This window comes from Aspergillus steynii (assembly GCF_002849105.1).
Source record: "Aspergillus steynii IBT 23096 chromosome Unknown P170scaffold_1, whole genome shotgun sequence".
Lineage (NCBI taxonomy): Eukaryota > Fungi > Ascomycota > Eurotiomycetes > Eurotiales > Aspergillaceae > Aspergillus > Aspergillus steynii.
This window is the reverse complement of record NW_020194398.1, coordinates 782962-803196: the sequence shown is the minus strand read 5'-3', so window position 1 is coordinate 803196 and position 20235 is coordinate 782962. Positions and strand designations below refer to the sequence as shown.

Sequence of the window (20235 nt, the reverse complement as noted above, 5' to 3'; positions counted from 1 at the left end):
GACATGAAGTGACATTTCGGCAGCAATTACGGAATACACAGGAAAGCAGCAAACAACAAACAGCCAACATGAATGATATATAACCAGCTAAATCCTGTATAACCACAGAGCTCATACATAAGTCAGTCATCAAGCTACCCCTCATCTTATCGATAAGCATCGAAGGCGCGGGATCTCCTATTCTGGCATCCCGCTAAAATGGTGTGTTCTGACTCCGAGTATGACGCGCATCGTCCATGATCGCTTCCCACAGCTTCTGGTCCTCCAGCGTTATGTCCTGCCCTTTGGCCGGCACACCGAGGAAAGGAACGAAATCCCCCTGACACAGTGTATCGGGCGCCGGCAGTTCACCCGTCTGGAAGTATTTGCGAATCGCCTTGTTCACGCAGAGCGAGGGCGCGGATAGCGTGGAATGCTGTTGACATTAGTCTAGAACGATCAAAATGAGTGATAGGGAACATACTCCCTCCGAGGCCTGCCGAAGTAAAGCCGAGCCGGGGAATTTCTTGACCATGTTTTCCGCACTGACGATGTGAGCTGCGTTCCTGTCTCAGCTGAGTGGGGCTTACCTTCGCAGCGGCGTGACCGGATCGAGCGTGTTGCTGACGAACAGCAGTGGATGGGACACGTTCGCAGAATAGGGACCTGGAATGAATTAGATGTGTAGTGAGATCAAGTCTTGCGTACTTACCTGGAACCTTCCATTTGGCTTTCACATTCCATCCGACGCATCCCAACCCGATATGCGCCCAGTAGTCGCCGAGCATGGAGCTGTCTTCACGGAGGGTGTTCCAGTCTTGTAGGAATTTCTCCTCATCCATCCTCTGCAGGTAGTCCGCATCTGTGCACAATACAGCCGCACTCGCATAGATTTCATTCGCGCCGGAGGGCTGACAAGATATAGACCAGGGTCCGTCTAGAAGACACTGCGTTGATGGGCAGGAAGGGAGACGGCGCTTCTGTTTGAAATCGGCGACCTCAGACCCGTCTCCATCCGCAAGTGACCGCGCGTGTCGTGCTAGCAGGGGAAATCCCTCCAGGGGTTGGTACATCGCGATCCGAAGGGTCTGTTTGAGATCCGTCCAAGTAATGAGTTCCGGGCCACGCGACTCGGACGCAGGAACGGGGAGAGAGGCATTGCACAGTTGATCCTCCAACGAGCGATACGCCTGTTTGATTCCGGCAGCTCCGTCGTCGTTGTAGAACGGACAGAGCTCTGCACCTGCGGAAGCACAGTAATGCGCAAATTGGTCGAATATCTGATCCGCATCGATAATGGAGTTGTGGCCGTGGTTTAGATAGTATTTGTCAATATCAACGACCCCGTCGAGGACGGCTCGCGTGATTCGGTCGGGGAACATGTTTGCAAAGGTCGATCCCAAGATCGTGCCATAAGAGCGTCCCCAGTAGAGGAGTTTTTCTTGGCCGCGATTCCACTTTGTGCGTCTTATGATGGACTGCTCTGCGTCACGACCATCCGTACGGTCGCGTCGACGCTGTTCGGCCTGACCCTCCTTTTCACGCCACTCGGCGTGTCGTTCGATGATTTCCAGCATATCGCGGGCGACCGGAGGGGTGTTGATATGCTCGCCCAATGCTTCCTGTTCATTTTCTGGTGCGGCCGACAGTCTGGCGGAACAACCCGTGTTCAGGGCGACGGTGCGCTGCCAGTTGCGCACAAAGGCATCGCTGGAGCTGCTCAACATGCCTTCTGCCTCGGCCTGCAGCTCCCAGTTCTTCTGCGAGAAGAGATCCGGGAAGCATCCAAACCCGGGAGTGGTGTTATTCACCCCGCGAGGATCAAAGCCAATGATATCAAAATACCGATTATGACTCTGCCACGGCTCCTGCTCCTCTTTCGGGTTGACCCCTGCATCTACAATTGTTTGAAAGTTTCGACCCGTGCGTAGGACCTGGGCAATGCCAGAGCCACCAGGGCCACCTACCCTTCATCAGCCAAGCCGAACGAATAATGGCGAGTGACATACCGGGGTTGATCAAGATAGGCCCCCCGTAGCGAGGATCTGTCACAGGCACCTTTGCTGGTAGACGTGTAACCGCAACCGCCACGCGACGGCCCTTGCCGTCCGGTCGGTGGTAGTCCATAGGGACCTCCAGACGGGCGCATTGAAATCCCTCGAAGCAATCATGATATTGCAACGACGATGACGGCGTGATCTATATCTGTTAGAGCCCGACTGCAGCAGCCAGAAGTTGGGCTGTACCTGACTCCAGCTAAATTCCTCCTCGACAAACTCGATCCTACTTTGAAATTCGGATAAATCGGACGGGAATAGCCAGCATATCGTCAGCGTCAGCGCTACCAACGCCAACGCAATGGACCGGGCCACATATCGCCGTGGAGTGTGAACCACGATTTTTGGATGGACGACACGTTGGCAATCCGTCAACGCTGGCTGTTTTGAGGGTTCCATATGTTACATTCAACAGCTGCCGTCATTGACAGTCAGAAGTGGGACAGCCCGTGCAGAAATATGGATGCGAGCCCGGTCGCACCAGCTCGCTGGCATGCACGATGAACACCACCGGTAAGACGTCGGAATGCAAGCGCGAATAGAAAAAAAGGGTTTGGAAAGACTACAGACCGATAGGCCGTCGAGATGAAAAATCCGCCAGGGATGACAGTCCGGGAATGCCGAGAACGAGATCGGTCGGTGGAAGTGGGATGGATCGGCAGTGGAGTCGCTTGATTGGCACACGCGTCGCCCTGCATATCGCGATGATTCGTGAACCCTGCATATTTCAGGCTATGACAGTGTCTGCAGCGAATGAATGGCTGGCACTCTTATCGCCAGGCATGAACCGGAGGAATGAGCAAGAATGGGAAATTGCTTTACAGTAAACCCCGAATACCTAACTATTATACATCAAAATATTTATACATCGAAAGATAGTACCTGACTACCTGATAAGAAAGAGAGAAACAGATCTAGAAACCGAGACAGGGAAGAATGAGAAGGTGAAAGGGAAGATCGAGAGAACCGAAAAGATCAGAGACAAATCGAGCAAAGACCGCTAGGCAAAGCATAGATCCCGGTTTATATGAACGAGATTGTACAAGTCACGAACAGACGTAGGTTCATCTGCGACGTCTCTTTTTAGACTTCTTTGTCGAGTCTCCTCTCGAGGGGATGGAGCCCCCCAGTGCCTGGACCCTCTCCTGAAGTGATGCCTCGGCCTTCTCCAAGGAATCGACCAAGGCGTTGAACGAGGCCTCGTTGGGATGCAAGTCCGAGGCCTGGCAGATTTCGGGTAGTGTACCGTGCCATAACTTCAAAGACCGATGCGCTTCATCAAAGAGTTGCGGCATAGCCGCTTCAAGGCAACTAAGATAGCGCATAAACTGGTGGACGGATTGGTTCACTCGCTGCTTGGGGTTCCGATAAAGCGATTCTGCGTAGACCGGGGTATATCGAGTGGACGGAAATTGCTGGTCGAGGAATGAATGAAACTCCAGCCACGAGCCATCGCCCTTCCGCTGCGAGTGTATCGTCCACTTGTCGGCGATACGTCGTGACACATGCCGCAACGCTTCCCGCACCATGTGCCTTTCGTTGGTGAGAAATGACCCCGTGGTGGCAAAATGCTCTGCCAGCTTTCGCTTGAACGCATTGAACTCCTTGCGGCTGGTCCCCTCATATACGCTAGTTACAGGGAGTAAAAATCCCGACCTGCAGTATGTCGTCCATTCCAAGTCGTCCTCCGGTGGAGTGGGTTCGAAAGCCTCGAGGTCTTCCGATTCCGAGCGCGAGCGTTTGATTCCCCGGGTGGACTGATGGGTCTCCGCATCTCGAAGCGCATTTAGGAGTAGATTGGGGTCGTCCGGTGGTGGGGTCAGTGAAGTTAGAAGACCGTCGCGGGTGTCTTGCAACTTCTGTCGCTCGTAGGCGAGTTGATTCTGCAGCTGCAGAATGGAACGTTCACGCATGTCAGCTCATGCTGCAGACGCCGCATCTTGGAATCGGCTCGTCGGCGGTGGGTTGGAGCTCAGGCATTAATTCCTCGGACATGGCGCGCGTCGAACAATTAGGGTTCGAGAGAAAATCGATGGAAGAAGTCATGTAGGGAGGTGACAAAAGGTCTGCGGGTGTCTCGGCCGTCAACTGAGCTGCGACCGCCGCAGAAAAGATATGAAACGGCCGGAAAAGGAAATGGAGGTGGAATGGAAGTGACACGCAGACGCGACCGCGTCGGATCACGTGCCTGCTGACGCGCATCGACCGGCGTGTTAGTCATCGCGCATCATCTGATCGGCGGCGAGTCTCTTGATTTGCTGCTCGTCTTGTCCTTCTGGCCTTCTCGTGTTCTCCTACAATCGCCAAATCCACCAGCCTATCCAGTGTGACAGAAGAATGGCATCGCCTCCTTCCAAGCCCAAATGACGTGGTGGTCGTGGCTTCGGCGTCGCTCAGTTTGCTTGGAAGTGAGTTTGACGAGGGTGGATCTCGCCCATACTCCGGCGATGAGTTGGTTGATGTAACCATAAAGACTCGACAATCGGCCAGGGGAAGGGGGAATGATCATGCAGAAATTTTTCCTCTTCACCGCACAAATCCTCTTCCTCGGTTTCACGCTCCCCCAATTGATATCAGCCCATTGAGTTTCCGGCCAGCAACCAATGGAAAGTTGGTGACATTGTCGTCGATCCCGGACTGATCGGCAGCCTTAGCGTGCAAAGAACACCATCGCCAGGGAAGCATCGAGTCGGGTGATTGGTAGCCCCTCACGCTTGCGTTAGGGGGCAAATCCGCCCGGTCTCCTCATTACGTCGATTGCATCCGACTGACTGGCAATCCCTGCTCAGACTCTTCATTCATCACGCCCACTTCCCCCGGACGACCGTTTGGTCCGTTCTCCTGGTCGGTTCATTTTTGACTTATCCTCCGATCTTGGCACTTCCCTCCACATCGGGGTCTGACCTGTCGCGCGGTCAGGAAAGTGCTCAATACGAGGTGGGTTCTTCGGGTTGTTATCGTTACCCAGATCCTGCTCCCAGTCCAATCATCCCGGCGATCTCGGATGTATCTAACGCCCGTTCCTTAGTCCTCCAGAGCTCTGATCGGCCCTAGGAACAGAATGATGAGTGCCTGGATGAGATGCTTTCGCCCGTCGCGGGAGAATGAAAGCATCGCCAGTCCCCAACCCTCGTCTATCTACGATGAGAAATACAGGGACTATGAAGTCAACGTTCAAGAGTCGGACCCGGCCGTACCTGCTACTGGAGCTGCCAAGATAGAAGCCGTCGAAGCAGTGGGAGGCCGCAAAGGACGCTATCTTCTATACGCGGGGTATGTGTCTATTGTTGGCCTTTGAATATCCCCACCATTAATCTGTTTGTCTAGGCTGGCAATGATTATGACCATCTAGTAAGTGTGGTTCGTTATGTAGACCTTTACTATCTAACCACCACCTCGCAGTGAGTTGGATACGTCCACCGTGGGCACCTATCGCAATTTTGCGACTTCGGATTTCGACCATCTTTCCATGTTGGCGACTCTGAACACGGCTGCTAGCATTATCTCTGCTGTGTGCAAACCCCCGATCGCCAAAGTGTCCGATGTTCTTGGCCGCGCGGAAGCATACATCTTCACGCTCGCTTGCTACATCATTTCGTATACACTCTGCGCATCGTCAAAATCATTCAACACATACGCCGGTGGTTATGTCTTCTATTCTATCGGCCAAGCTGGGACTGCCATCCTTAATGCCACCGTGGTCTCGGACATCTCGTCCATGCGCTGGAGAGGATTCGTCTACAACATTCTCTATGTGCCATTTTTGATCACTCCTTGGGTCTCGGCTTTCATCGTCGACAGCGTGGTCAATGGGATCGGCTGGAGGTGGGGCATTGGCATGTTCGCAATACTGATGCCATTTTGTGCCAGCTTCATCATCATCACACTGCTCGTGTTCCAGCAACGAGCCAAACGAGCCGGGCTGATTTTGACGGAGCGCCTCAATATCTATGACTTCTGCTCAAGAATCGACCTGGGTGGTATCATTCTCCTGAGTGGCGGATTTACTCTGGTGCTCATTCCAATCACGCTGGCGGCCACCACGAGCAGTCGTTGGCAGACCCCTTGGGTGGACGTTCTCATCGCTCTCGGTGTTGTGGTATTGATCTGCCTCTATCCTTACGAGAAATACCTTGCGCGCCATCCGGTGGTCCCAGTGCGCTACTTCCACACCCTTTCTGTCGTGGTCTCCGTGGCTCTGGCCTGCGTCGACAACATCGGCTTTGGCAGTACCCATACCTACCTGTATGTGTGGTCGATGGTCTCGCACAACTTCTCCCCGCGCGATGCGCAGTTCCTCAACTACACCAACGCGGTCATGCAGGCGTTAGTCGGCATGGGCACCGGATTGCTGATGTACCGCATGCGCTCGTACAAGTGGATCGGAGTGATCGGGGCGGTGATCCGAATGGTCGGGTACGGCGCCATGGTGCGTCTGCGCACCAACGCCAGCTCCACAGCCGAGCTTTTCATCGTCCAGCTAGTCCAGGGCGTAGGTAGCGGTATCATTGAGACCATCGTGGTCGTTGCGGCGCAGATCTCCGTGTCCCATGCGGAACTAGCGCAGGTCACGTCGTTGACGATGTTGGGATCGTTCCTGGGCAACGGCATCGGTTCGGCGATTGCCGGGGCCATCTACACGGGCAAGCTCCGCCATCAACTGCGACTCCATCTGGGGTCAGGTGTGAGCGACGACAAGGTCGACGATCTATATAATTCCATTACCGGAACGTTACCTCCTTGGGGATCAATGGAGCGGACAGCCGTCAATCAGGCCGTAAGCCGCCCCTCTCCTTGTTTTACAATCAAGGACTGACCAAATATAGTATTCAGACGTGATGGGCTACATCACAATCGCCGCTCTGGCCTTCTCTGCTCCGGTGGTGGTTCTCGCGGTGATCCTTCCTAACAAGAAACTTGGGTGCGTATACCCCTCCCTGTTTCAGTCCCTTGCTTCCCCGACTAACTGCTGATCACCATTTGTCTACGTTAGGGATGGACACAACCTGGTGCAGGACGACAAGCCCCCGGGCACATCCCAGGCGGAACTAGTGGAAAAAGAAACACGATGATGAGCAGACCGCCGTAACGGCCAGTGCAGAATGTTAACGACTGATTAATATAATTATACATTATGATATGATAGCCATGCACGATGCAGATGATTTCATGTCCCGAAAGAGAAAAGAAAGAATGCAATACAATTTCAAGACGATCTCTTTATTTCCCGGGAGACCCCAAGACGCAGAAGAACTTGCGCTTCGGCGTGTCGTCCAACGCATTCTTAACCAGGTTCCAGACATTCAGATCATACGCCTCGCCGATGTGGCCGACGGGGTCCAACTTGCAATCATCCTGGACCCAGACATTGTTGACGCCATCCTCATGCACAAAGGAGGTCGACGTCGGGGTCACCATTTCATCCAGTTTCGACGCAATCACTGTCAACTTGTTTCCGGCCTGCACGATGGGCTCGCCGTCGTTCAGCTTATCCACGGCGTCCCCGTCGGGACCCAGATCGTCGCAGGCCGCACAGCCCACTGTCTTCAGGACCTCGCCGACCGCCTCTCGCGAGTGATTCCCAAACGCATAGGCCAGGTTATAGATGCCGCCGAAATTCGTCCCCCGGGTCGGCGGCGCGATCGCCACCAGCTTATCCAATAGCTCCGACGTTCCGTCTGTGAACTTCGGCACGTACACCGTCTGGAAGGCGCCTTCGGAATGGCCGACCAGATCTACCTTGTCGGCGCCCGTCTTCTCCGCCACCTCGTGGATGTAATCTGCGATCTCGGTCGCCGATTCGGCGATCGCCTTCAGTCCTCCGAGGAACGGGAAGCCGTCGTAGTCGCCGTAGGTCTGAGCGAATGTGCAGTAGCCCTGCGCCTGCAGCCAGTATTGCAGGAAGTTCAGGTCCTCGTAGAAGGTGGCACCGAGGCCATGCAGCAGGACCACGGGGTTCGGGTGTTTTTCGCTGCGACAGGAGAAATCGTTGATGCCGAAAGCGAGAGTGGATGAGGCCAGGGCAGAGCCCAGCAGGAAGGATCGAAGATGCATAACGATAAGGAGTCAACTCAGGCAATCAACAAAGGAATGAATTATTGTGGTCAGAAGCGAGCATTAAAGAGAGAATATGATATCCCACATCAATCAACCCAACATGACAGGATCGCAGCCGGCCTTTTATTCCACGCGTGCCAGGGGCCTTTGCTTTTTTTTCAGCTTCAGCCCGTCCCGCCCGGTGGAGCGAGCGATTCAGCTGCAGACCTGATCAGCCCCAGCTGCATGGATGTACCCATCACATTCCCTCCCATCGGATCGGATTCACTCCATCGCTGCGTGTCGATCTCTCAGGCACAATTTCCGCTGGCGGCCTGATTGGTCAGGCTGGTGGAGCTGAGCGGACTCAGGCTCACGCTAAGGCCGAACTATCGATCGCATTTGTCACGCCTGCTCGTCCACGACGTCGTGGTCTCGGAACTTGACAGTAAACGGGCGGTGTTTCCATGGATCGAGTAACGGTGAAGTGCTCTGACGTGAATTTTGCTTTGTTTGAACCTTGTGGAAGCTGGTTTTTCGTGAATGTTGAACCCGCGTGGTGGCCTTGAAGGAGGGCCTTGTTTGGGCGTTTGGGGGGTTGCCGTGGCGTATATTTATTAAGGAATCACCTGCTCGATCTCTCTCACTTTCCCCCTCTCACCCTTCATCTCATTTCATTCTTACCTCACTGCAACTCATCCCTTCTTTAGTCTTCTACCTTACTTCACGCTCATCTCAGTAATTTTATGTGCTTACCTAGTCTTCTACCTTGCCAAGAGCCTCCTTGCAGTGAGAGAATAGGTTGCTCGCAGCGAAGAACTTCATACCAGCCACCACAACAGACTGATCATGTCTGTTGTATAATTTGAGATCCCAGAAAACATCCACACCTAAAGCTCAAGGTCAACAGACATGGCTCATACCTGAACGAAAAACACACACATCGACAACTACGTCTTTGTCGAGGCAGACCGGCCTTCAATATTTCGAAGCGACCGTTGTGTCTACTATTGCAAGACACATCCTCAGCCTCCAGAATTTTATCTGCAGGCCTGCGCGAGGGTGGGATACAACATCCTGTTTTATTTGCACTGTCCGCAAAACCGACGTTGTTGAAAGCAACAAGAAAATTATACTTTCAGTTGAATGCTCATGTAGCTTGCTTTCGAAGCATCGAAGCATTGGGAAAGGATGATGTGGACGATGCTTTGATTGTCGTGCCGGTCTGTCGGATACACACGGTGAGTTGGGCGGCCCCTGGTGCTATAAACAGGACTAATACTTGTATAGTTCTTTGGCTGGGGTGAGCTCTGGATGCTCTTCTGCTAGACGATGCTCAGAAATCCGGCAACTCGCGCAGAAAATCAGATTCCCTGATGTATATATGGGGTTCGTTTGAACCGGTACGCAGATATCGTATCGGCAGACCTACAATTCGCTGGGGCATTTCCCAGAACTTCGATACTTTATTTCGATAATTCGACTTTGGAGTGTTCGACGAATTATCAACTTATCTCGAACAAAGTCGAGGCTCTTTGATACGCCTGCTTTACGCATTTGTCGAAAAGGTCGGTCACTGAAGTCGACTCCTTTGAGAGACCAGTATTATCTGAAAACAGACCTCAGATAATCACCTGGCTCAAAGATGAGGTGACTGCCGAAGGGGCAAAGAGGAAAGGGGCGCCGTCTCCAGCTTCTCCTTTCCAAGGGTTTGTGCCGATAGTTTATCTTGCTATCTAAACCCTTTGAATTGGCATAATATAACGTGTGCTTCGGCCGAATACTCGGTATCGAGATCGACAGCTTCGAGCCATGATAAACCGCGCTTTCGAGACCTTCGCTGAACCAGCATCAGCGATACCCCTGCGTTGCGACGACAACTATACGACTGTTTCATCTTCCGGAATTTTCTAGCAAAAATCATAGAGGCTCATTTCTCAAATTCAAGAGCCACGCTTTATCTATTTTAAAACTCCGATGGCTGAAGAGCACGAAGATTGCCATTGCCGAACAAGCTTAACCTGCGCCCTGTGTTACTCCATCTTCTATACAGCAATACGCTCTCCGAAACGTATGGATAAGACCAGAGGCTCCTCAAGAACTCCTGATAGTCCATCGTACCATAGTCGCCCGTCTTATTGGGTTTCTTTGCTGAATGCGTTTATTCGACAACGCCTTCCAGGAAAGGCTCGGGCTATGGCTATGATTTACGGCACGGACAATTTACGAAGGCTTGGTTCATCAACGAATACATTGATTGTCCAGGCCACAAGGTACTGCAGAGCTTCGTGCGAATCCCTACCTAATTTTGATATCGCATACCCGATATCAGCAGAGAATATTGTACGATTCGAGTATGCTTTAAGCCAAAAACAACACAACTGGCTATGATAGAGGCAATCGCTGCGTACTTTACGCTGGTACAAGACTATTGCAGCTGTTATATATTCGGCTACAAGGATTAGAGTCTTGGCGAGTCCATTCCGATCTCGATTTGATCTACGCGGTTCTCAATTTACGGGGTGCCCATGGCTTATCTTTCCGGTTTTCATCCGTGGCCTTCATCCAGGGACTCCGTCCAAGCCCTTCTTCCAACGTCCGCATCCAGAACCAGCTGAATAATTGTGTAATAAGCAATTGCGGAATTTTCATAGGCTTGAAATTCGATTCTTCGGTGCCACGTTCCAAAGGCACCGACCCACTGTTGCCGTTTCGGATAGACTCATAGCACTCGGCAAAATTATCCAAACTTCTTCGACTCAACCGGCTGGCGACAGCTCTTGTTCGGGACTTTTTTTCAGAAATCCAAATGCACAGTTTCGCTAGTCTACGGTCACCAAGGCCAGGGGAAATTATCAATAGCTTCCAGGAACATACCGGAAAAAGAAAAAAGCAAAAAAGAAAGGTCGTACCCGGGATCGAACCGGGATTATGAGAATCAGAATCTCATGTGCTAACCATTACACTATACAACCGTGTGCTTGTGCGACTCTCGGAAGATATTTTGATTCAGATAGTAAAGTTCTATTATTCAGAGCGAAGTCGAGAGCACCTTGGCACAAAACAACGAGAAACAATCTGGTACTACAAATTGCACTTCCTCGGTGCTGCCAGGGCTTAAGCCATGGTCGAATAAACACCTACGGCATTTCGCCTTGCACATGGTACACTTTTATCACCGTCGGGCGATTGCCTCTTGTATCTATGGTGTTTTTTACACTGCGGTTTCAAAATGGATGAGCGAGAATATATTCTTCGTGCCCATGTGTGGTGCTAAGTTACTCGACTGGAGCACATCGAAGGGGCTGTTAGTTACCTTTCTACAAGAGGAAGAGTGAGGAGCAGATCTTCACCATCTCCCACTCATAACATTCCAACGTTGAATTTAGAAATTATCACAGTACAATCATATCATTGTACTCGTCCCAAGACTGGCATGGGAAAATCATTTGTCGCAAAATGATAGAATTTCGACAAATTCCAGCCGACTGGCTTTCGACGCAACCCAAAGAAAAAGCTGATATATATTGCCAACGATCAACAGCGTTATCCTAAAGATAACGAGGCCTTAACCTATATATTGAACCAACTGGATCAAGTTTCGTTCTATCCACGGGTGGCTCAGGCCTTGGCGAGAGCAGCCTTACTGCTTTCTCGTCTTTCATTCTGTCGGCCTTTAACTCAACAATATATGCAACAGTCTTCTCCAGGCTGCGGTATACTAGAGAGCCTACAGCTTGAACATTTTAAATATCGAATCTTGATACGAGATATCTTCATGAAACGAAGATTCGATAATCCCGAACACATCTGCTTGTTTATCACAGGCATACCAGCCGGGCGTCCTTTATCGATATTTTGCTGGAGAGGCTGCGCGAAACCTCAAGTGCTCCTGTCAGACTTAACAGGCAAATCTAGCATGTAAGATGCCCCGGGAAGCGAGGTCCATGCGCATTTCGATAAATCTGCCGAACATGATTCTGTTTCTTCAGCAATTTACTCCAGCAGCTTCAGTCCACAATGAACAAGCCATTGTCGAATCTTTCAATTCGGCATACCCAGAGTGCCTTTTCTGGTGGCTAATGGTCCATACCTATCCGCTTGATACTGGGGTCGGGCTTGTTCACTCTCTGGGTCCTGTGGAATCGGGACTGTTTTTACATGAAGACCCGCCTTGACCCCAGCACATTGCCGCCAAGTACGCGACTCGCCATGGCGGTCTATCTGGCCAAGCACTGTGTTAAACTTCGCTACCTAGTCAAAATCCTCCACCAGGAAGGTGTGTGCGAAGAAAAAAGCGGGCCACGCTTCATCCTCTTTACCTAATGGCCTACTGTCCGGTGGGTCCTCATGTTCCTGCACGCGTTAAGCATTGATTTTATTACTATCACCGCGGGGATTTCGCCAGATGAGCAGGCATATACTGCAGACCGATTCAATAATGCTAGATCGGGGGCCCAAATCCTAGTAACCAGTTTCCAGACTGGCGCGGTAGGGCTCAATATCCACCAAAAATACAGCCGGGCCGTACTTATAGAGCCCCTCACAAGCACAAACAGCGGCTTCCAAGCAAAGGGCTAACTCAGGCACGTGGGACAGACTGCAACACAAAAAATCTAGATCCTTAGTCAGACAGCTTCCTATAACATCCACATAAAACAATCCAGTATATCCAAGGCCCTACCGCAGATAGCCGCTGATCTGGACCCCCTAATCCGAGCTGCAGGTTTAATTAACCAGGACACCGATGATAATAACGACATCTTCTCAGAACTAGCCTACCAGCGCCTCTGCGCGCTACTGGGACGTAGGCAGACCGTCTTTTCGTCGAGAAGATAGTATCCAGTTGGAATGTCTCTTGATAAATCAGCTCAAGAGCTTACATCATCCGGTGTCTTTATTTTCACAGCCGTCGAATAACGACTTTTGATCGAAGTCGCGCGTCTCGATATACGCAGGCATTAAAAGTGTTCTTTCCAATCCAATGCTAGGTGGAAGACCGCCTGACGTAAGGGTGTGTTCGAATGCTTGATCTGGGACGGATTCATCAGCATGGATGTCTCAGTCGTACCTGTCCCATCCCCCAATCTATCCGGATCTTATAATCGGCTTCGCTACTCCGAGTGACAGCAATACAGTATGGCCGGAAACCGTTTATATGGTGACGATATGATCACGGAAATGAAATAGGATATTGCAGGCGTCGACCTCAATATCCTGCGAGAGGATTATTGAAGGGCTTTAACGTGTCGTCTGTGTCAGAAAGCACACTCAAAGGCTTCATAACGAAGACTTCAATGGCTGAGATGTCAACCGATCCTCCGTCGGTTGCTTTTCTGCGACAGAGCCTGCCAGAGCTGAGTCTGGTCATAATAATACCGGTAAGCTTTCCCTCCCTTGGAACCTCCTGTCTTGGAGCAAAGCAATGCATTCTAGGACTTGTTCTGACAACATGAAGGGCCCAGAAAACACTAGACGAATAATAGGCGTTATTGTCTCAATAGTTCCTCGTTTGAACATAATAAAACGACAGAAACAACAACAGCCGTGGCTTTTATTTCCACGTGCCGAGTATGATATCGTGCCTTCGATATCGACGCCCACAAACCACTTTCATAGTGATGGTCTCAAGAATCTAAAACCAAAGGATCGACACTTTTGTGGAGTTCCTTCCGAATCTTTATTCAGTCCGGTCTGCTCGCCACAGGTGGTGATTACGAGACTATTGAGAAGCGACCGATAGTCTCTACAAGAATATCAACAAATGAAAGTTATTATAAGACTATCAACAAGCGACCCAGAGTTGCTATAGAACCATTATCTGAAATCTTCATGCAAATTCGAGGCATAACTTTGCCACCGCCCCTGCTTCCGCTCCAGTTTCGTGTGACGACTACGCAACAAAGCAACTATTTATACTGTTCAAAGACGTAAGGATCGACTTATCCATCTGGCTGTATACACAGAGATATGGGGCGAGGCCTCTGATAGATTCAGCTCGTGTGGTGACCGAGCACCTGAAACGCCGCTTATGCACTATCAATCGACAATGGACACCTTATTCCCAAAATCTGAATAGAAATCCGACTCGGAGGCCTCTGACATACTCGACTCCCGGGATATAAAATATTTCTCTGGGACCGCTTGCCTAGCCTCTTGGTTGGGTTGTTTCTGAATACTTATGCAAGGGTTTACCGATCGAACTTTACACTTGCACCTTGGAAGCGGCTGTTTGTTACCCGGCTCTATATGCGATTGCAGAGAATTTCATAGACTCTCAAACATAATCACCAACTTCCACTCATCACCTTCCAACTTATTTCAGTATAAGTCCAAAACTTCTTTCCAGTTTCTATTTACGCTACTTAATCGTGCACAAGCGTCGACCATCAGCTTCTCCTGTTTTTGGTATCTTGACTTCGAGAATACATCACCTCGTGCAGGAGGCTGGGGCATGTTCGTGATGCATGCGATGACAATGAAGGCTACAGACTTTCTACCGGGAGGAATAATGGGATTCAATCAAAACAACCACCCAACGCACACTACCCATGGTCGGTAGACTGGGTTTAATTAACGATTAACCTGCCCTAATATGTTTCTTACACTTTCCTTATACTTTCTGATCGTCCAAGCATCGGTTCTTCTGGAAATACCCCCCTGTTTGTTTGTTCGGATTGAGACTACAAGAAGGTCGAAGGTCATGCCGGATATTCGTTTCCCTAATTTGCAGGTCGACAGTTACAATGATGTTGAACTATTCTCTCAGAAACCAAACTAGAAGAAAGGAGGCTGTAGACCAAATTTAATCGGCATTAAGGCTTTCATCAATTATTGCAACGCACGCATAGCCTAGGACATCTGTCAAACGAGCGGACTAATTAAATACAAAACAATATCAAACATAACGAGTGATCCATAAAATTTCCCGCACAAAATAATATCAAATTCCCAATTCGTATCCCAATCGATATCCGAAGTGTCGAGATGGCAGCTGATTAAGGCGGCCAAGGTTGTCGGAGGTAAACGCCCGTATCAGAAGAGTGTATTTACTCCTCGCACTCGCACTCCTCGTCGTCGCCGCTGTCGTCGGCGGAGGCGCCAGTGTCGGGCTGGTGCTGCTCCTGGCACTCCTTGGAGCCGTTGTCGAACTCGCACTCGATGGAGGCAGAGGTGCCGGAGACGGGGTGGCCGTTGATGGAGACCGAGGACGAGGACTTGCCGCTAGAGCTAGAGGAAGCGGAGCTGGAAGAAGAGCTGCCCCAGCTGCTGGCGCTGTGGCTGTTAAAGCTGCCGGAGCTACCGGAGGTAGGGGTGCCAGAGGCGTCGCCGCCAGCGCTGCCAGAGGCGCTACCAGAGGCGCTGCCGGAAGCATCGCCAGAGGCATCGCCGGAAGCACCAGCAGAGGCACCGCCAGAAAGATCGCCGGAGCCGGAAGCACCACCGGAAGCACCACCCTCAGCGCCACCGGAAACATCGCCAGAGCCGGAAGCACCGCCGGAAGCACCGCCGGAAGCGCCGCCGCTAGGGCCGGGGGAAGAAGTGTCAGGAGAAGAGCCAGTGGGAGAAGGACCTTCGGGGCTCTCATCCTCGCTGGGGCTGACACCGGAGGGAGAAGGAGCAGAGGGAGTTCCACTGGGAGAAGGACCACCGCTAGGAGAAGCACCTCCGCTGGGCGAAGCACCGCCACCAATTCCAGCACCAAGGTCAGCACTGCCGCTACCGCCAACATCGGCACCAGCACCAGCACCAGCACCGCCGTTTCCTCCAAGACCGGCACCGAGATCCGCGCCAGCGCTACCACTGCCGCCGACGTCAGCGCCAACTCCGGCGCCAGCACCACCGTTTCCGCCAGCGCCAACATCAGCGCCGGCATCACCGCTTCCACCAGCGCCAACATCAGCGCCGGCATCACCGCTGCCTCCAACATCAGCACCGGCACCGGCGTCACCTCCAGCACCGGCGTCACCTCCAGCACCGGCACCGAGGCCAGCACCAACGTCAGCGCTACCGCTTCCACCAACATCAGCACCGACACCGGCACCACCGTTTCCACCAGCGCCAGCACCCAGGCCAGCACCAACATCAGCGTCGGCATCACCGCCAACATCAGCACCGACGCCAGCACCTCCGTTTCCACCGGCACCGGCACCCAGGCCAGCACCAACGTCAGCGCTACCGCTTCCGCCAACATCAGCGCCAACACCGGCACCACCGTTTCCACCAGCACCAACATCAGCGCCGGCATCGCCGCCAACATCAGCTCCAGCACCGGCGTCACCTCCAGCACCAGCGTCACCTCCAGCACCGGCACCTAGGCCAGCGCCAACATCAGCGCTACCGCTTCCACCAACATCGGCACCGAGGCCAGCGCCAGCGCCGCCGTCGGCATCACCTCCAGCACCGGCACCCAGGCCAGCGCTGCCGTTCACATCAGCGTTGCCACCCACGTTGGCGCCGAGGCCAGCGCCGCCCTTGCCACCGGCTCCGAGACCGGCACCAAGACCGGCACCGACATTGGCACCGAGGTTAGCGTTGGCACCGGCACCACCGTGGCCTCCGAGAAGACCGCTGAGAAGGCCGAGGGTTCGAGACTCCAGGCGAGGAGCAGCTTCGTTTCCGGGGTGGGAGATAGAGTCGACGGAACGGGCCTCGGTAGTCACAGACACCGGGATGGCCATGGTTGCGGCCGTGAGGGCCAGAGCACAGAAAGCGTAACGCATCTTGTCAAAAGAACGTTTGTGAAAATGACGAAATAAGAATTAGGAGGTATTAAGAGAACGTAGAAATAAAGACTTTTTGTTTTTTCTTTTTATCAAAAAAAGAGTGTAGCGATGTCCAGGCTGATGGTGAATGAGAAAGATAATGTTCCTGGGAGATCTTGCTCCTTTATATACACCTGGTGCTGCCGTCGAGGTGCCGGTCTCGATCTCCCATCACCCCATGGATCAAAGGTCCCCGTTCAATTCTGGGCTCAGGGCGAGCCAAGGTTGTCCGGGATGCGGATAGGGATCTGCGTTTCAAACAGGAACAAGCCCTGGGGAGGACCAGGAGGCGAGCGGATTAATGAAACGGGCCTACCAAACCTTGCGAGTCAAGGTTTGACACACTTTCAGGTACCCGAAAGTCTCCAATAGCCAGCTCGGGGCAGCCAAACTCTGCTCTGGATATAGCGTTGTCGACATCCAGACCAAAGATCGCACATTGCCTAGACCATTGCTAGTCTGTCAACAGGCCTGATAGCGCAAAAACAGGCGAGTGACCGCTCTGGTCTTGAAATTTGGACGTTGACTAGTTCGACAAGCGTCCTTCTTTGGGTACGGAAACGGATATGGAATGTCCCGACATTCTCTTTGCCTCTCTGAGCCTCGAGGTCTCCCTTTCTTTCCCCTGGACCCTCATCCTAGGGTCAAGTCTCTGCATATTGTCGTGATATCGCCATAGAGCCAGTCACATCTCTCCACCAGAATAAAATTAGAAATTGAATGCGGCTTGGAGTCGATACTAGAGTTCCTATTGTGGAGCACCTAGGGCTGGCGGGATCGCTGAAACGAACCTATGCATGGTCTGAAACTGCTTGTTCTGGGTACGAGGGAGGTTCGAACGACCGGCTCAGTTAGCCGCAGATCGTTGCCTCAACTCCGGGGTTTCCCGCGGACTCGCACAAACCAGGAGATCCGCGGTTCACAAGGACGGAGGATGTAGCGCGATTCTCAGGGCCACGGGGGGTTGGATTGAGTGAGCATCGGACGCGCCAAAAATGGTTAGCATACTCTATGGTCGGTTTGACCTCGAATCCTCCTAGTGATCTTTAGTGTCGATCCCAAAATTGAGACGGCTCCAATTGTCGAATCTGCAGGAGGGCATCCAAGCTTTTCACAGCGCTTCCTATTGACACTTTGTGCCGTTGACTTGCATTTCCTTCTTGACCGTTTCTGCTTTGGATTGGTTGGGCGATGTAGATTCCTTGTAGACCGAATGCATAGATCGGAAGCAGGTATCCGCAGGCTGCCGTTCAGTCTGCAGTTCGCATAAACCCCGGGGGATTGGTGGTTCGGAAGACCCACAGCCCCTGAGAACCACGAAACAGGATTGCAGGGCCCTGTTGTACGCTCATCGGCCTCTATACCCGACCTGGTATCAACTGGGATGATCCTGCGCATACAACGGCGGGAAAATAAAGCGGAATCACGACACCGTAGCCTCCCTACTGGTCAGTGCCAGCCCCACGAGCATCGCTGGTTGACTCGTTCTTGCGGCGGACGAACGCTAAGACCAAGGCAGTTCGAGTTCCCGCGACTAGCAGGCCGGAAGGAACCATATTTCCTTCTCCCAAATAATGGGTGTATCTCGGGGTTAGCAACAGTCGATGGAAATCGCGATTCACGAGGAACATTCGATGATTGAGAAAGGAGAAGAGAGTCGTCGGCCTTCAGGAGAAGCAGCGACAACTCCGATTCTGCCGCCTCGTGATCGTCCCGTTGTGGCCTAGCGCTGGCCCGGGCGGTGTGGAGAAACTCTGGCCACTAGGCCTAAAGTGGCCATCACGTGCGCCTGATCCCGTCGCCCAATCGAGAAAAAGCCTCACGCTTCACGACGCCCGACTCACGATTCATTCCTCTCGCCCGAGTTTTCCGTCCATCTTATGATCTCTCGATATTTTCGACAATTGTTCCGATCCGAATTCCAATTAGCAGCCACTCTATCTGTAGATTGAAACGATTCACAAGACTTCTCGCGAACCTTGCGGATGTCGTCTTTCCCAAAGTCATCCCGTACTCCAGTTAATACTCTTGATACTAGGGCCATAACCTTTCTACCCCACGATGGGCATTTCTTTCTCCGCTACCAGTTGAGCACTGAGTCAAATCAAGGCCTCTGTCCAGGTTCTTCGAGTCAATTCGTCTTTCCTCTGCCGTCCTTACCCGGCCAGGAACCTGTCCGATCTCCAGGAATAGCAGCAGGCTTGATACATTAACAGTTTCAGGCGGGATCTGACTTCCACAATCGCGTTGGCAAATCACCTTTGCTCTCTTTCCGACCTCAACCCTTGGGACGGCCTGTATGCTCCATGCCAAGCCATTGCCGTCTCCTTCGGCAGACGTTCCAATGGAAATCCCCTCAGAGCCATGGACATTCTTTCGCCATCGGAGCTCAACTCGGTCTTCCCTTGTTCCATGCCGCCGCAAGTCACGTTCTTGTACGGGCCAAGGGCTTTCATGGACTTCTACTCGGCTTCACGGACTATTCACAAACGATCTAACGTCCGTAATAGGTAATAGGTAGAAGCCCATGTATGAATGTTTTCGACCGTAGTTAGACGATAGCTGGACTGAAAATCTATTTCATAAAGCATATCAACTTTCTTCTTCACCTTCTGTCACTTTGCCCTGCTTCGTCGCATTGATGTTTTGGGTTGCGGAACCACAGTCGATGATCCCACCATGACAAAAGTAAGCAATTGGCCATTTCTTACCTTTTCCAATATAAAGATAATTGAATCAATAATTCTTCCCCAGAGGTCTTTGGCAATTTGTTATTGACATGTAATAGTTAAGCTATCACGTAGTCGTCACCATACTCTCCATCGTGTGGTAGTAGTTCTGGGTCTATGGTGCGCAATATATATTTTGTTTCACCCTTCCATTGACTTAAAACTACATCCCTTACCTTGCAAAATTGCTGTCTTAATGTGAAAAGTCTACGGAGTAGAGGCGTAGGAGGAAAAAAAAAAGAGAGAGAGACATTGTATATTGTGCATTGTCGGTGACTGAGTGCTAAAAACGATTGGCGTTGCTGGTGAACCCAGCATCGAAGTTCTCAGTTCACTACCCAGCAGGCTGGAAAGGTCTCCGACACTCGGTAGCTATCGCCTAGTAAGCGAAAGAATGTCAAAGTTCAAAAACAAATGGGGCTAGTGACATTCTGAAATGTTGGATTCTCCTTTTCTTCCTTCCCGCGGCGCCGGGCAATCAACGCCACCTCAGGAACCAGCCACCCCTTTCCCATCTTAAAGTTCTTCTCTTGAAAGCCCACCAACGAACATGGCCATTAAATTTGTAAAGTCCCTCTTGAGATAACACTCTTCGGAAGAGAATCTTAATTAGTTAGACTTTGGGGTAGGTTGTATCGGCCGATCATGAATGAATTCTGGGTGCACATG

General features: G+C 51.8%; 5 protein-coding genes and 1 non-coding gene across 6 annotated transcripts; 1 reads left to right on the top strand and 5 right to left on the bottom strand.

Moving 5' to 3' along the window:
* Nucleotide 1: 1 nt before the first annotated feature.
* Nucleotides 2–2630, bottom strand: P170DRAFT_431645 (putative proteinase). The gene is made up of 6 exons (XM_024848084.1): nt 2226–2630; nt 1989–2178; nt 692–1942; nt 570–645; nt 464–524; nt 2–415 (listed from the first exon to the last, which is right to left on the bottom strand). The coding sequence occupies exons 1-6, from the start codon at nt 2433–2435 to the stop codon at nt 194–196; spliced, it is 2010 nt and encodes a 669-aa protein (XP_024709162.1). The 5' UTR covers nt 2436–2630; the 3' UTR covers nt 2–193.
* Nucleotides 2631–2834: 204 nt separating this feature from the next.
* P170DRAFT_431644 (uncharacterized protein) lies at nt 2835–4151 on the bottom strand. The gene has a single exon (XM_024848083.1). The coding sequence runs from the start codon at nt 3947–3949 to the stop codon at nt 3101–3103; it is 849 nt and encodes a 282-aa protein (XP_024709161.1). The 5' UTR covers nt 3950–4151; the 3' UTR covers nt 2835–3100.
* Nucleotides 4152–4801: 650 nt separating this feature from the next.
* Nucleotides 4802–7182, top strand: P170DRAFT_5515 (putative transporter). The gene is made up of 5 exons (XM_024855270.1): nt 4802–5309; nt 5364–5387; nt 5439–6813; nt 6863–6957; nt 7030–7182. The coding sequence occupies exons 1-5, from the start codon at nt 5098–5100 to the stop codon at nt 7106–7108; spliced, it is 1785 nt and encodes a 594-aa protein (XP_024709160.1). The 5' UTR covers nt 4802–5097; the 3' UTR covers nt 7109–7182.
* Nucleotides 7149–8238, bottom strand: P170DRAFT_431643 (esterase/lipase family protein). The gene has a single exon (XM_024848082.1). The coding sequence runs from the start codon at nt 8088–8090 to the stop codon at nt 7257–7259; it is 834 nt and encodes a 277-aa protein (XP_024709159.1). The 5' UTR covers nt 8091–8238; the 3' UTR covers nt 7149–7256.
* Nucleotides 8239–10975: 2737 nt separating this feature from the next.
* On the bottom strand, nt 10976–11047 carry P170DRAFT_t4. Its single transcript has one exon. It is a non-coding gene; the product is annotated as a tRNA-Gln (tRNA).
* A 4074-nt stretch (nt 11048–15121) lies between these two features.
* On the bottom strand, nt 15122–16795 carry P170DRAFT_420657 (uncharacterized protein; the record flags this gene model as incomplete). Its single annotated transcript, XM_024847312.1, has 1 exon — nt 15122–16795. The coding sequence occupies one exon, from the start codon at nt 16793–16795 to the stop codon at nt 15122–15124; it is 1674 nt and encodes a 557-aa protein (XP_024709158.1).
* Nucleotides 16796–20235: the final 3440 nt, after the last annotated feature.

Bases quoted from the DNA above. Each gene is read 5' to 3' on its own strand.
- P170DRAFT_431645 (XM_024848084.1), bottom strand. From the start codon at position 2,435: ATGGAACCCTCAAAACAGCCAGCGTTGACGGATTGCCAACGTGTCGTC. The intron at 2,179-2,225 runs GTACAGCCCAAC...TAACAGATATAG, and splicing joins AGGAATTTAGCTGGAGTCAG to ATCACGCCGTCATCGTCGTT. The intron at 1,943-1,988 runs GTATGTCACTCG...GATGAAGGGTAG, and splicing joins GCCTATCTTGATCAACCCCG to GTGGCCCTGGTGGCTCTGGC.
- P170DRAFT_431644 (XM_024848083.1), bottom strand. From the start codon at position 3,949: ATGCGTGAACGTTCCATTCTGCAGCTGCAGAATCAACTCGCCTACGAG.
- P170DRAFT_5515 (XM_024855270.1), top strand. From the start codon at position 5,098: ATGATGAGTGCCTGGATGAGATGCTTTCGCCCGTCGCGGGAGAATGAA. The intron at 6,814-6,862 runs GTAAGCCGCCCC...GACCAAATATAG, and splicing joins GGACAGCCGTCAATCAGGCC to TATTCAGACGTGATGGGCTA. The intron at 6,958-7,029 runs GTGCGTATACCC...TGTCTACGTTAG, and splicing joins CTTCCTAACAAGAAACTTGG to GGATGGACACAACCTGGTGC.
- P170DRAFT_431643 (XM_024848082.1), bottom strand. From the start codon at position 8,090: ATGCATCTTCGATCCTTCCTGCTGGGCTCTGCCCTGGCCTCATCCACT.